Source organism: Talaromyces rugulosus, chromosome I (assembly GCF_013368755.1).
Source record: "Talaromyces rugulosus chromosome I, complete sequence".
In the NCBI taxonomy this organism is placed as follows: domain Eukaryota; kingdom Fungi; phylum Ascomycota; class Eurotiomycetes; order Eurotiales; family Trichocomaceae; genus Talaromyces; species Talaromyces rugulosus.
The window spans coordinates 248393-263212 of NC_049561.1; the positions used below are offsets into that span (position 1 = coordinate 248393).

At 51.5% G+C, this 14820-nt stretch overlaps 5 protein-coding genes across 5 annotated transcripts; 2 read left to right on the top strand and 3 right to left on the bottom strand.

The window, feature by feature from the left end:
* Positions 1-299: 299 nt before the first annotated feature.
* On the bottom strand, positions 300-2525 carry TRUGW13939_00074 (uncharacterized protein; the record flags this gene model as incomplete). Its single annotated transcript, XM_035483289.1, has 3 exons — positions 300-787; positions 849-1860; positions 1923-2525. The coding sequence occupies 3 exons, from the start codon at positions 2523-2525 to the stop codon at positions 300-302; spliced, it is 2103 nt and encodes a 700-aa protein (XP_035339182.1).
* Positions 2526-3950: 1425 nt separating this feature from the next.
* TRUGW13939_00075 (uncharacterized protein) lies at positions 3951-6204 on the top strand (the record flags this gene model as incomplete). The annotated part of the gene is made up of 3 exons (XM_035483290.1): positions 3951-4644; positions 4699-5145; positions 5207-6204. 3 exons carry the CDS (start codon positions 3951-3953, stop codon positions 6202-6204), a joined length of 2139 nt encoding a protein of 712 aa, XP_035339183.1.
* A 1082-nt stretch (positions 6205-7286) lies between these two features.
* TRUGW13939_00076 (uncharacterized protein) lies at positions 7287-9462 on the top strand (the record flags this gene model as incomplete). Its single annotated transcript, XM_035483291.1, has 2 exons — positions 7287-7544; positions 7615-9462. 2 exons carry the CDS (start codon positions 7287-7289, stop codon positions 9460-9462), a joined length of 2106 nt encoding a protein of 701 aa, XP_035339184.1.
* A 1324-nt stretch (positions 9463-10786) lies between these two features.
* On the bottom strand, positions 10787-12539 carry TRUGW13939_00077 (uncharacterized protein; the record flags this gene model as incomplete). The annotated part of the gene is made up of 3 exons (XM_035483292.1): positions 10787-11086; positions 11139-12155; positions 12219-12539. The coding sequence occupies 3 exons, from the start codon at positions 12537-12539 to the stop codon at positions 10787-10789; spliced, it is 1638 nt and encodes a 545-aa protein (XP_035339185.1).
* Positions 12540-13655: 1116 nt separating this feature from the next.
* On the bottom strand, positions 13656-14077 carry TRUGW13939_00078 (uncharacterized protein; the record flags this gene model as incomplete). The annotated part of the gene is made up of 2 exons (XM_035483293.1): positions 13656-13967; positions 14030-14077. 2 exons carry the CDS (start codon positions 14075-14077, stop codon positions 13656-13658), a joined length of 360 nt encoding a protein of 119 aa, XP_035339186.1.
* Positions 14078-14820: the final 743 nt, after the last annotated feature.

Genomic DNA, 14820 nt, shown 5'->3' on the forward strand with positions numbered 1-14820 from the left:
CTCTAGGCTACAATAGCACCAGACTATTTCCAAACAAAAAAACCGAGAAAATAAACTGAAACAGCCACCCCCAGCTTTAAAACCGACCAGGCGTCAAGCATCTCATCAACGGGCGTAACAACGTAAATAAAAAAAATCAAAAAAAAAATCGGATATCAAATCTTCCATACGCCACAACCACACAGCCGAAATAAAACAATCGAGCCACCCATATAGAAAAACAAAGATGAAAGGGAAGAAGAAAAGAAATGAATAGAAAACACCGGTCTATCAACTTGGCACGGCATATCTTCAACAAACTACGCAGGAGAAACCGAGTTCTCTGTTGCCGCATCTGTGCTGTTTGCAGCGCTGTTAGGGGAATTCGAACTCTGGGCAGCCAGTTTGGACACTGCTATGTTGAGCTGCGATTTGGTCGAGTCTAGCTCCTGCTGCAAAGCCTTGATATAGTCAATGGCCATCTCAACAGTGCTGGCCTTGCTGATCGTCTGCTGAGCGTTCTTGTCTTTCTCCTTTTCTCCACTTTTTGCAGCGCCTGCTTCTTTACTCTCCTTGGCAGCTCGTTCCCGAGTAAACCCAGGTGGTAAAAGGGCTTCGATTTCCTTCAGAGCAGTGTTGATTCTATTTCGGCGTCCCTGTTCGGCCAGTTTGTGATTCGTCCGCTTGGAGCTCAGGTTCTCGGCAAGAGATTCTGGGTATGAGACGCCCGGTAAGAGGGTTCCGTCCAGAATGTGTTGGTAATTGGATTTGGATGCAAGATACAACGCCGAAGATTCACCCGTCATGCCTATAATCACACGTCAGCTAAACGTTGCGGGAATTTATCTAAAAGTTTTGGGAGAACGCACCTTCACCACGGACTAGTGGCTGAATGCTAGGGCTTATCCTTGGACGAAGAGCCGGGCTGGCATGAGAAGAGCTCACGCTGTGTCTCTTGCGGCCATTTACAGCCTTGGAATCTGATTTCTTGGGAATGGGTCCACTAGGAGACGGCATAGCTCCCGAATGCGGTGCAGGTGTCAACGACCCAGAAGCAGGGCGTTCTGTGGCGGACTTGGGATCAACAGGAGTCGAATGGACCGAGTGCTGCTCTTTGGAGTTGATTGCGGTGTCGATGCGGCTCGGTCGTGGACGAATATCTGTGGCAGCGGCCTCGGGCAAAACCACATCCTCCATAAGCTCATCCTGCACGTCATTTGGAACAAGACTGGCAAAGCCGGAAAACTGGCCGGTAGGTTCCTGCGGCCGATTGTTGATCCTCATCAGCGTAGCAGGAGTGGCGGGAGCACTTGAATCTGATTCCATGACTTGAGGCCGGAACGCCGGCGACCTGCGTGCTGATGGGATTGCGGGAGGAGGCATTAGTGGCTCTGAGATGGGCTCGGGTGACACAGAGTCTTGAGAGCTTTCATGGCCGCTATAGCGCAGGGAGCTGCCTCCACCGGTAGCTAGCCGGGCGTCCTGCCCTAGGCCATTATTTGCGAGGTCGTCAGCCACGAATTGCGTGGTCATGGCCTGCTTTCTCCAGTTCTTGGGTTGGATTGAAGGGGATGCCTTGGCAGCTCGCCCGCCGGTGCGAGTCGCGGTGGAGGGACGGCGCCGCTGTCGTCTCAAGACAGCTGGGGACGAAGGCGCAGAGGTCATACCCATGCTCGTGGCAGGGTCACCTGGGGCCTGGGTGCTTGGAGGCTGTTTCGTCTGTTGGAATGGAAAGCCGTTGTTGTTGTTGGAGCCCTGTGGCTCAAGGGCGGGTGAAGTCAGCGGGGTGAAGTACTCGCCGGGGATGGTATATTCGGGAAGGCGGAATTGTGTTTCCAAGGGCGTCATTGCGGGTGATATTAAGGGGGTATAGAAAGCAGCCTGTTACATCAGTTTGATTAGGTCTGTGGCAGGCTCGTGGAGTTGGTTGGAAATTGTGTTACCTGGTCATCATTCATCTGACCGTACCGGTCGTAGATCTCACTTCCCATATCCACGCGCTGCGGGTAGCGGGCAGCACCGCCATGAAGCTCGATACTATTCGGAGTTGGTGGTATTACATGCTGGCCGTTGGGGAATGAGTGGGTAGCGGTGTGCGGGGGATATTTGTCCTGGTGCTGGAGAGCCAGCTGTGGATGGTTGTGCGAGGCCATATGCTGCTGCTGTTGCTGGTGGTGGTGGTGTTGCTGAGCCTGCTGCTGCTCGTGCGAAAAGTGGAATGCATGATCTTCGACGGGCCCGTTGTTCGGAATGCCGACGGGCAAGTGGCCGGAGACGACAGGAGCATACGGCGAGGCATGGCCGGGGGCGATGCGAGCATCTTCAGCCATTGAGGTGGTGATCGAGTGATCGGGATGCTGCATTGCTGCTCGCTGGTGCTGATGCTGGTGCTGCTGGACAGCGGGCGAGCCATGCCCCTCCAGGTCGGCAAAGTCGAGGCCGAACTCCAGAAAGGTGGAAAAGTCGTCTTCGTTGGCGTGGGCCATCAGGGTCTCTCCCGGAAGCTGCTCCGACCAGGAGACAGAGGTATCGTGATCCATTGCCATTGCGAATGATGGCTTAGCTCCCAAACAAGCGAGCGAGTCGAGTCGAGTCGAGTCGCACCGGGGGTGAAGCCTCGGCCGCGTTACCGGAAGCGGCGAGATAGAGCGGCCGCAGGTGGCACTGCGGGCTATGAGGCGGGATACACCGTCAGGCTGCCAGAGACGGCTCGTTAGATGACAAAGGGCACTGGCTGCGATGTCGATTTACCGAGACAGACGATGGCGGTTGTGTGGTGTTGTTGATGATGGTGGTGGTGGTGGTGGTTGAGAAAAGCTGCGGGTGGACACTCGCCTCGGAGACTGGGCCTAGACGCTGCTAGCGAGACTAGTCGCGACTGAAATGGCCGGTTGCGCAGGCTGATTGGTGTCGGGGCCCTGGAGGGGTCTCAGGAAAAGTTTTTACTGTGAATAATAATAATAATAATAGCAATATTAATGTTGGACATTTGAATTTGCTGGGAGGAAGTCCTTTCCGTTGCGCAACGAAACAACCAGGTTGCAGTGCTACTTTTCAGTTGGCCAATTAGCATTGTCATTATCATACCACTACAGTGTATTTCATTGTTTAATTATAGATCTATGTTGGCGCTGGATCGTCGGTCATGCAGGCTTGTGACTTGGCCCTCGTGGGCTACCTATATGTGACCACATTCTAGCTGAATGTCTACCATGCACCGTCTACAATGGAATAAAAAAAATACTAGTCAAACACCAGCATCGTCCCTTCGGAAAACCCAATGAAAGAAGATTATGAATAACGCAGCGGCAAATGCGCTTAAGGTCGCCGAACTAGCCTGCAGGATGATGTATAGCACGCCCGACTATAGTCGTCGAAGTACATGGTGGGGCTGTGAAGCTATGCTCGTATGCTCGAGGCTCGAGCAATGCAGGAATTTCGTCGCCAGATAGGAATAATATTGACATTGATATTAAAGAGTACTTAACACCACTGGGGTCTTAAACAGCCTATCTATCCCTCTAACAGGCGATACGCAATAATAGATGGAGAAGCAACTCGGGATTCTTCGGGACGATGTCGCTGCACGAAGGGTGCAAACAGTGCAAACAGCCATACCCACCTATTCTTGTAATTCGACGATACTACTGCATTTCATCAAACACATTTAATAGATAATTAACGGCACTTTGTATGTATATATGTATATATACAATTATCAGACAATTAATAGCACCTTGGACATACGTGCACATGTAGGAAGTAGTTCTGATTAGCCAGCAGGATGCGGGGAAGATGCACTAGACCCTATCTGGCTAGTCGCAGAGACAACAGCCCACCACACGTGATCCTTATCACTGCTAGTCTGCTACAGTGTGCTAATCGGATAACGACGACAAGATGAGCATGTCTGCCTAACATCCCCAGCTCCTTGCGACGGACCTCTTTTCCGAGTTAGCCTTGACCACAAAATGCGCCCTGTCGTCCCCGAATATCCCCCTTCGCCTGCTCGCAAATCCTCGTCGACCGAACAGCCCCTTCCGCCATGGGCCGAAGCTCAACAGCCCACGACCTTCTTCCTCGCACGAGACGCTGACGACGATCTGGTCTCGTCCACGCACAACGCCTCTCCGCGAGACAGCATGTACGGTGTCCAGAGTCTCGAAGAAACAATAAGCACCGCAAATGGCTCCTTCTCAGCCAAGGACGATGTGCATTGTAGCGCCAAGGATTACGACACATCATCCACACGTCGGACGACGCTCAAACCGTCCGATCTACTTCACCATGTCGATAGAACAGACCTCTCTGTGACAGGCTCCCATGGCCGGCCCTCGCCCATTGTTGCCCCGTCTCGTCCCTTGACGCCGTTCGGCCTGACTGACGATCCGTCGTCATTGCCCAGCAGCCCCAAGTCTACGTCCCTCCGGTCATTCAAACCGCTCGACGACCTATCGGTCACCGACGATATCAGCAGTCAGGCCCTGGTATCAAGCGGAGAGGAAGATGAAGAGACTCCGGAGGCGGCGGAGAAGTTGACAGATGGCGACACTGATGGCTCTTCGCAACTAATCATGCCCAGTATCCGCATGCCCAGTCGGCGGCCATTTACCGATAGAGGCAAGAGATTTGGTAGATTCAAGATCATGGTTGCTGGCGCAAAAGGTAAACGCACATGAGTTGTAATGAATTCAGAAAATGAGAACTCACGCCTTGCAGGCTCGGGGAAATCGTCATTGATCAAGTCCATTGTCCAAGCATGCGACGACATCGTCCACGTCGATCCGGTGGAAAAGCCCATTTTGCCCGATAACAGTAGGCCTCGGTCGACGATAACCTCCAAGAACCCAGTTGCTTTGTCGCTCTCGGAGATTTACGCAAGCACCAAGCCTTACCCACCGTGGTGGTCTGACCTCGAGGACTCGCGCGTTCTACGGCGGCGGAAGAATAGCGGGGAAGTTGTTCTAGAAAGGAATCTATGTTTCGTCGATACCCTGGCTGCAAGCAAGAACCGGCTGCATCAAACCGAAGCAATCATCCAATATATGAAACAGCAGCTGTCCCGCGCGGTAGCCTCAATCAGACAACCCTGTCTCGACTTTCAAAACATGCTAGGGGGGAACGGAGGCTCCCAAGTGGATGTCCTGCTTTATCTTATTTCTGAAGGTCGGCACATATTATCTAGCCTGTGTCTCATGCTTCTACTAACTCGATCAACCATGTACAGACACACTTTCATCGGATGTAGAATGCATTCAAAAACTCTCCGAATTTACCAATGTTATTCCCCTGATATCAAAATCGGACTTGCTCTCCGCCCCCCAAATCGCTGAATTGAAGAAATCGTTTCATTCCCACATCGACAGTCGCGGCATTCGGCCATTTTCCTTTGAGAGCTCTGGCTCGCCAGAAGACTCACCTCTGCAGACACCGTTTGCAGTATCTTCGACACGGTCGAGCGATGACGACAATATGGATGCTAGTGTCTTGATGAGCCCAGACTACATACAACCTTTGGTGCAGTCTGAACTGGACGAGCTATTAGACAAAGTGTTTGATGGCGACAACATGTCCTGGCTTCGTCATTCAGCGGCAAAGAAGGTTATCCAAAACAGAAACTGGGTTCCCTCTGAAGCCAGTGGCCCCAAGGCCTTGCTCCAGCGCTCTACCAGTCCAGGAGTCCCTCCCTACACAAACGCTCTCTTTTCCGTAGGAGCCCCCGGATACACGCTGGCCCGAGTATCCGACTATACGCAAAGCGAGGAAAAGCTGGCCCGCGTGCGACTGGCTAAATGGGCAGCGGATCTGCAACAAAGCCTGGAGAATGAACGCGAGCGATACGCAGCTCTTGCGCGCGGTGAACGAGCAGTTTGGCTGACTGAACGGCTGGGCGAATGTGTTGTCGACGGGAGTCTCGTCCCAATCAATCAGACCCCCGGCTTTCCAGCATGGACGGTTGACATCGACCAAACGACTGGCGGAACCGTCGTGCGTACGTGCAGTGGACAGAAGGGGCAGTATCGACTGACCAAGCTCAGCCCGCAAGATCCGCTGGGACTAGTCCGATGGAACGACGATCTGCGGCGCCGAGGCTGGATCATGGTACAGGTCGTTGGCAGTTTCGGAATCGTGGGCGGTTTGGCGCTCTGGTTGGCCAAGTTTTGGGGGCTGCCTTCACAGAGCTTGTATGAATGGCGGTTCGACTGGCTCAGCTCGGAGGACTAGACGGTGGATGCTTTCTAACCCTAACCTCCTTGTTACGACTGCATACGACGACATTTGTTACGATCATGAACCGGCGTCTCTTTTTTCTTTCTTTTTTTTCTCTTCTCTCTCTCTCTCTCTCTCTCTTCAGACAAGCAACATCCGTTGACCGGATGCAAGCGGTATACGAGCAAAGAGCAGATCTCCCATATGTGCAGTGAATCATGTATTGAGCAAACAGCTCTCAGGGTCCCTAGTAGTAGTAACTAAGCTCGTACAAGAAATAATTTTGAGTGTCGACTAAGCACCTAACTAGTCCCAGTCTAGTGAGTTTAGCTGCCCTAGCAACGCCACCAGCGATACCGCCACTTTGTTTCACACCGACAGAGGGGAGTCATAAACAAATAATAATAATAATTAATAACGATAATAATAAGGCATGGTCGAAATTAGGAAAAATGTAAAGAATATCATTATTATGACCATGACGACAGCAACCGAACCATGGATGTCTGCATGCGTTTTGGTGAGAGACCAGTGTGGGTCGTTCTAGATGCTGCAGGAAGAGGAGAGAAGAGTGGGCTCACATTATTGACAGCGAGAAGCACACAGACGGGCAGCCAGAAAGGAAAGAAGAAGAAGAATAATAATAATAATAACAGTAAATAGCAAAGAACGATAGTATCCAAATAGTGTAACAATAATAATAATAATAATAATACGTTGCTTGCAGAAGCTTCCAGAGAACGCAGCCGGCCAGCGCTAGTCTGGATGCGGACTAGCGGCCCGCGATAGCATAGAATCGCTTCGAAGCTACAGGAAAAGGCAGAAACGGGCGCCCGCACCGAGTATTTTAGTCCTCCACCTCTCTTCTCTCTCTCTCTCTCCATCCTCCCTGTCCATCTTCTGCGTCAGCTAGATCCAGACGGCTAGCTCTTCTCTCTCTCCTTTTATTGTAGGTTCTTTCTGCCCTTGCTGTCTCCTGCCTGCGCTCCTCTCGCTTGGCAAAAGAAAGAAAGAAAAAATCTGCGTTTTTCCCCAGGCAGCTGTGCTCACTTTTACCCCCCTCCAGGATACCCTTTTCCCATCACATCTCTCTCAAGATGTCCGAGACCTTCGAGTTTCAGGCTGAGATCTCTCAGCTGCTGTCTCTCATCATCAACACCGTCTACTCCAACAAGGAAATCTTCCTGCGAGAGTTGATCTCCAACGCCTCCGATGCGCTCGACAAGATCCGCTATGAGTCGTTGTCAGACCCATCCAAGCTCGACTCGGGCAAGGATCTCCGCATCGACATCATCCCCGATAAGGAGAACAAGACCATCACCATCCGCGACACTGGTATTGGTATGACCAAGGCTGTAAGTTTCCCGTGACAAATAATTTAATTTAATTTTTAAAAAAAAAAAAAAAAATTCTAACACAGTCCAGGACTTGATCAACAACCTCGGTACCATCGCCCGCTCTGGTACCAAGCAGTTCATGGAGGCTCTGACTGCCGGTGCCGATATCTCCATGATCGGCCAGTTCGGTGTCGGTTTCTACTCGGCATACCTCGTGGCCGACAAGGTCACCGTCGTCTCCAAGCACAACGACGACGAACAGTACGTCTGGGAGTCCAGTGCTGGTGGTACTTTCACCCTCACCGCCGATACCGAGGGCGAGCAGCTCGGCCGCGGCTCCAAGATGATCCTCCACCTCAAGGATGAGCAGTTGGACTACCTCAACGAGGCCAAGATCAAGGAGGTCGTCAAGAAGCACTCCGAGTTCATCTCCTACCCCATCTACCTCCACGTCTTGAAGGAGACCGAGAAGGAGGTCCCCGACGAGGATGCCGAGGAGAAGGAGGAGGAAGAAGACGAGGAGAAGAAGCCCAAGGTCGAGGAGGTCGACGACGAGGAAGAGGAAAAGAAGAAGAAGACCAAGACGATCAAGGAGTCCAAGATCGAGGAAGAGGAGCTGAACAAGACCAAGCCCATCTGGACTCGCAACCCTGCCGACATCACCCAGGAGGAGTACGCTGCCTTCTACAAGTCGCTCTCCAACGACTGGGAGGACCACCTTGGTGTCAAGCACTTCTCCGTCGAGGGTCAGCTCGAGTTCCGTGCTATCCTCTACGTTCCCAAGCGCGCTCCCTTCGACCTCTTTGAAACTAAGAAGACCAAGAACAACATCAAGTTGTACGTCCGTCGTGTTTTCATCACCGACGATGCCACCGACCTCATCCCCGAGTGGCTCAGCTTCATCAAGGGTGTCGTCGACTCCGAGGACTTGCCCCTCAACTTGTCTCGTGAGACCCTTCAGCAGAACAAGATCATGAAGGTCATCCGCAAGAACATCGTCAAGAAGACCCTCGAGCTCTTCAATGAAATCGCCGAGGACCGTGAGCAGTTTGACAAGTTCTACAGCGCCTTCAGCAAGAACATCAAGCTCGGTATCCACGAGGACTCCCAGAACCGCCAGGCTCTGGCCAAGCTCCTCCGCTTCAACTCCACCAAGTCTGGTGACGAGATCACCTCTCTCACCGACTACATCACCCGCATGCAGGAGCACCAGAAGCAGATTTACTACATTACTGGCGAGTCCCTCAAGGCCGTCCAGAAGTCTCCCTTCCTTGACACCCTCAAGCAGAAGAACTTTGAAGTTCTCTTCCTCGTCGACCCCATTGACGAGTACGCCTTCACCCAGCTGAAGGAGTTTGACGGCAAGAAGCTTGTTGATATCACCAAGGACTTTGAACTTGAGGAGACCGAGGAGGAGAAGGCCGAGCGTGAAAAGGAGGAGCAGGAGTACGAGGGCCTTGCCAAGACCCTGAAGAACATCCTCGGCGACAAGGTCGAGAAGGTCGTCGTCTCTCACAAGCTCTCCGGCGCTCCTTGTGCCATCCGTACCGGCCAGTTCGGTTGGTCGGCTAACATGGAGCGTATCATGAAGGCCCAGGCTCTCCGTGACACCTCGATGAGCTCTTACATGGCGTCGAAGAAGACCTTTGAAATCTCTCCCAAGTCGTCCATTGTCAAGGAGCTCAAGAAGAAGGTTGAGGCTGACGGCGAGAACGACCGCACTGTCAAGTCGATCACCCAGCTGCTCTTTGAGACCTCTCTCCTTGTCTCTGGCTTCACCATTGACGAGCCCGCCAGCTTCGCCGAGCGCATCCACAAGCTCGTCTCACTCGGTCTGAACGTCGACGAAGACGCCGAGACTGCTGAGGAGAAGGCTGAGGAGGAAGCCCCTGCCGCCGAGGCCACTGGCGAGAGCGCCATGGAGGAGGTCGACTAGATTATTCTCCAAGCCACCACAGCTATCTCATGTGATACGAATGAAAAGCCCCCCAGGAAATGTAACAAATTTTTATCATAATGGAACGAATGAAAACTTGGGGTCATCAATTTTTTTTCCAACTGGTGGGAAACTATTGACCCTGCGGCGTTTGAGCGGTTCTCTAATGACTTGAGTGTATCTCTTACAAATTTCTTTATTTCGACAGTGATTTTGTTTCTTGTTTTTCAGCTCGGGCGGGCTTACCGTTCGGTGCGACGCTCGAGTTGTTTTCGTTTTATTGCTTAGACTAGGTTCTTAAAACTTACAAAAAAAATCAACTGCCGTCGAATTTAACATGCTCCATTTCGTAGCTAAATGTTTTCCAACGTAAAAAACAACATTAGTCTCTTATGTCCATTGCAGGTCTGGCGTGTACAAGTTCTAGCAGGTTCTTATTTCTTTAAGATCATGGCTTGTTCTGTTTAATATCCTACCACTACTTAAAACACGTATAATGACTATTTGTATCAATTAGTTTCATTGATATTGATTGTTTGTTTATTTAATAGCAACCGCCTAAGAAAGAATGCTGCTACTATTCTTGCCTTCCATCCGACATGTATACATTCACATCGCTTCTTCTTCTTCTTCATTGCTATTTCAATGCCTTCCCCTCCCACCAAATAATGCATTACCTCGACAGTTTCGTATCAAGCTACCTCTTCTTCGCTCTTCAACGACAGAGATAGACGTTCACCAAAACGAGGGATTAAGAAAAGCTGTTGGTAACATACAACAAAAAAAAAAGAAATCAGAACCAGAAACACCCAACCAAATGACCACCCCCTCGTATAGATGGGGTTCAAATCACAAGTAGGAAGGAAGAAAGTACATAGAAGGATAAGGTAAGGGGGAAAAGCGGGCGAAAAGAAATCAATGGATTTACAAGACACTCGTGATAGGAGGGGGCCATAATCGTGCAAAATAGTCGAAAGCAATAAAACAGTGAAAATAAAATAAAGAAGAGAAAAAAAAGACCTCAGGCCCGCTATGCTTCAACAAAAACAAGAAAACACAAAACAAAAGCAATTGTTAAGACAACCACAGCTGTCCTTGTCAGAACAACCGAGGAATGAAAAAACGAAACCAAATTTGATACAAGAATCGAGACTGCGCTAGATACTTTTTCTCGAAATCGCAAAAGTAAAATGTGCGACCGTCACGGATAGGGTGATTATTAGGTGGTTTTGTACGTAATGAACATCGTCAAAAACTCTTTTTCTTTGTAAACGGGTCGGCATGCCGCGTTGATGTCGTTCAGCCGTCAGACTGTAGGCACAACTTAAGCAGCCTGGGCCTGGCTACGACCCTTGTTGACGTTACCGCCGCGACCGCCGCGAGATGAGAATCCTCCACGGCCTTGCTCGCGCTGATAGTTGCCACCGCGGCCCTGACTACCGGCACGGCCATCGGATCGGCCACGGTTGGCACCACCGCGACCATTGGGGAAGGCGTTGCTGAAGTTGCCAGTGCGAACGCGGCGCTCTTCCACAGTCACCTGCTCACTGCCGATCTGGTGAGGGTTGGCTGCAACCGCAGCGTTGTAGGAAGCCTGGTCGGCAAAGTCGACAAAGGCGCAGCTCTGTATATAACATTAGTAATGTCCTATGTTGGAATCATGCAGGGATACATACTCGTGAACGGTTCACGTCAAAGTGGGTCAGCTTGCCAAAGCGAGACAAAACAGTCTTAAGCAAAGAGGCGTCAACCTTCTCATTGACATTCTTGATATAGGCGGGGTGTTTGTGATCGTCCCCGGCGCGAGATTGCTTCTTGCCGTGGTCGTGGCCGGCGGTTTGCCATCCAGATCCGTCAGTTGACGATTGCTGGCTGCTAGTGGATGCCTCAGCAGGGACGGCAGCGGCAGGCTGTTCTGGCTGGAGCTGAGCTGGTGCTGCTGATGGCGCAGGCGCAGCAGCAGAACTCTTAGCTGGAGCTGTAGGTGCAGCCGCAGTAGCAGTAGCAGTGGCCGCAGTGGCAGCGGCCGCGGCAGCAGCGGCAGCAGCACGGTTTTTAGCGGCAACGCTTGCCCAAGACATGGGCACAGCCTTGGTAGGAACCACAGGTTCCTTCTTAGCAGCCGGGGTAGACTCTTTAGGGGTGCTGGTAGCCGGGCTTGGTTCTGCGGTCTGGGGCTTCTCAGGCTGAAGCACCTCAGGCTCAGCGGGCACAGCAGGAACTGCAGGGGTCACGGGCACCGCGGCCTTTTCCTGGGTTGCAGCTTGCGGGATTTTGTCAAGCTCGCCGTTGGTAGTAGCGGCTGCAAGTTTAGTGTCGACCTCGGAAATGGCATCATCGTCAGTTCCCTGGGCGGCGATGGGCTGCTCAAGCTCCGAGGTGGTCTCCTGCTGCGCGACAGAGGTATCCTGAAGCTCAGAGACGGATTTAGGCTGAGCTGCGACAGTCTCGTCCGCAACAAACTCCTCAGCCTCATCAGCCAAGTAGCGGAAGATATCGTTCAGCACGTAGTAGCCGTTTGGTTGCTGTGCAAGAACAAAGGTCTGAGAGAACTTGCGCGAGGGTTCAGAGCGGTTGGAGATTTCACCGATCACGGCAACAAGGATGTTGTCCATGGAGCCCTGAGTGTCAACATTCAAAACTCGAACCTTGCAGTCGTGGAAGTCGAGGGCCCGAATCTTCTCGTTGATGGCCTGCCATGACAGATGTTAGTGCACAGAATATAGATTAAGGGTAAACCGAGAGGTATCGCTAACCTTCTGACCAACAGCGACTGGGACGGATTCGGCCTCAGTTCCAAAGACAAAATGAGAGTGACGAGAGTAGAAAAGATGGAGTCTATCCGGGTTGCGGCTCATAGTGGTGTAGTACTGCTCGACAAAGTACCAGCCGACCTCATCCTTGGGGATCTCGTTCTTGGGCTCGGAGCCCGCAGGTCCGTTCGACGGAGTCGAGGTGGAGGCGGGGTGGTAGTTGTTGCCCATGGTGTTCACGGGCGCATGAGAGACGTAGGGGTCAGGGTAAGGGTGAGGAGCAGCGTAGGTGCCATTAATGGGAGGCTGGGTCGTGTCGGCCATGATGATTGATGATGGGGGAACGCAGGGAAATCAAGTCTAATGGAGATGGTCTAGGTGAAAAAGATGAAGTGGCGTAGAGGGAGTGATGCCAATGCGGTGTCTGAAAGAGGAAACGGTTCTAAAATCGGTTCGATTGCTCGATGTGTGAGAAAAACCTGTGTTTTTGGGGGGAAATGGGTCAGCACAGGTTGATGCGACCGCTTCGAAGACTGATTGCGAGCCTACCCAACCAAGGCGCGGGCAATAAATGCTATATCAACTCAGAAAATCGAGTAAGAATGGGAACTTTTGCCGCGCGAATGCTAAAGTGCGCGATTGCAGCAGGGTGTGGGCGACAGGACGCAGATGGACAGGCGAAGGCTCGCAAACGGAGAAAAAGTTTCTTCGGGCGGGACGAGGCGGGGATGGAAGGCGAAGCAGGACGATATGTCGAGTGATAGAGGATGAGAAAACTCGTGGATGGAATCGAAGAAGAGGGACGAAGCTGATGGCGAATGGAAATAATAAATAATGAAAGAAGAGAGAGGTCTGGCGACTTTTTGGCGGCTGGAGGACGGACTGAGGCAGAAGAAAGAAGCTTGTGCGAAGTCGCTGGTCTGTGCCCGCCGGCGCCTGACTAAGGCTCCAAGGCACCAAGGCATCACTCTCAGTATCATCTAGTTACAGTAAGCACTACAGTGGTGGAAGCGATGCTGTTTTAAATGCAGTGTTGGGCTAGCTCTGGCATGGTTGATTTTTGGCAATTGTATACAAATGGCATATTCTGAAACTCACACATGGGCAGGTTATGAAATGAAATGAGCACAGAAAGGCAGAAAATATGCTGTGTTATGTAGAGAAAAGACTTGACACCTCAACAACAGACAGATAAGTGGGACGTAATAATCAAACCAAGAGTTTGCAGTGAGTATAGCAAGGTATATAAACAAGAAATCACTAGGAGCAGAGACAGACAAAGAAACGCCAAACCATAACCAACATGGGGCAGAAAGCAGCGCATGACAGCAATCGAATGGATACGCCGGGCGAAAGAGAATGAAAAATAAAAGAAGCAGATGGAATAGACAGGCTGCCCCCCAGCCAGTCGACAATAATATATGGCCGTGCCCGGTTCATTCAGTCCAGGGCCTTCTTCTCGTCCAAGATAACGGGCTTCCGCATGACGGCGTCTTGGCTGGTCATCCTTCGCCCGAGCGCACGTTCGACCTTGGCTCCGAGAGCCAGTTTGTTCAGGTTGTCGGATTTCTCTGCGCTGGGCACGAATCGCTGTTTGTCCAGGGGTTTGTTTTCGAGACGCTCGACGCCTTCGGAGTAATCCTTGATATCGGCCATTCGGGAATCGCCACTGGGCAGCGTACTGGTAGTCAGGTCGGAGGCAGCCAACGAGGGAACTCCGCTATATGTTGAGAATCGTTTTGGGTCGGTATGCTGGTAGAACGAGCTCGTGTCAGGACAGAGTTGAAAGGGGAAGGGGGGGGGGAGAGACGTACTGAGGGGGCCATGATAGGCCTCTCCGAGTCAAGCGAAGCGCGAGCCATGTCTGTTTATATACGTTTGGCGAATATTCAAGAAACCCGGATGCAACGGTGAGGTGGCGGTAGAAAGACCGTTTTGTTTGACAGGTTCGGGATTGACGTTTTTCTCCCACTATTGTCAGCCGAGACGAAGATCACCAAGAACTAGCGACCGGGTTGTAACGAAATTATTCAGTTAGTTTCAGATTTTTGGTGGTTTCTGACACCAAGAACAAAGACAAAAAAAAAGGAAGAGCGGTGGATTGTGACGAGTCACGCAGTCGCGGGAGTAGTAGAGCGGGCGAGGGAGAGAGAGAGAGCAGGACTGCGTGGAGAGGGGCGACAAAGGGACTAAGCAACTAGTGAAATTAGAAGCACCACGCACGGCGATCGACAAGCCTGGAGGGGGAAGCAAAGCGCACGCGTGCAGCACTCAAATCAACAGTGTTTTGCTGCCTATTACTAGAATTTCTATTTGCATGCTGGTATTGCTCGGTGGTTTGACTACACTGCAGAGTAGAATAATGAAAAAAGACGCATGGCCCGGTGGGATGCCGACCCTGGACGATCGACGGGGATTTTACATTAATATATTAGCATGTTAATATATTCCGTAGTATCTGCAGGAATAATAGCGGTAATAGTAGTGGTGGTGGTGTAGTGTAGTAGTAGTAGCAATGCATATGCAGTTGTTATCTCAAAAGGGCGCAAAGAAAGAACGGGCCCTCCTCGCCACGTGCTGCCCAAGTCTAAATTGAATCCACTGG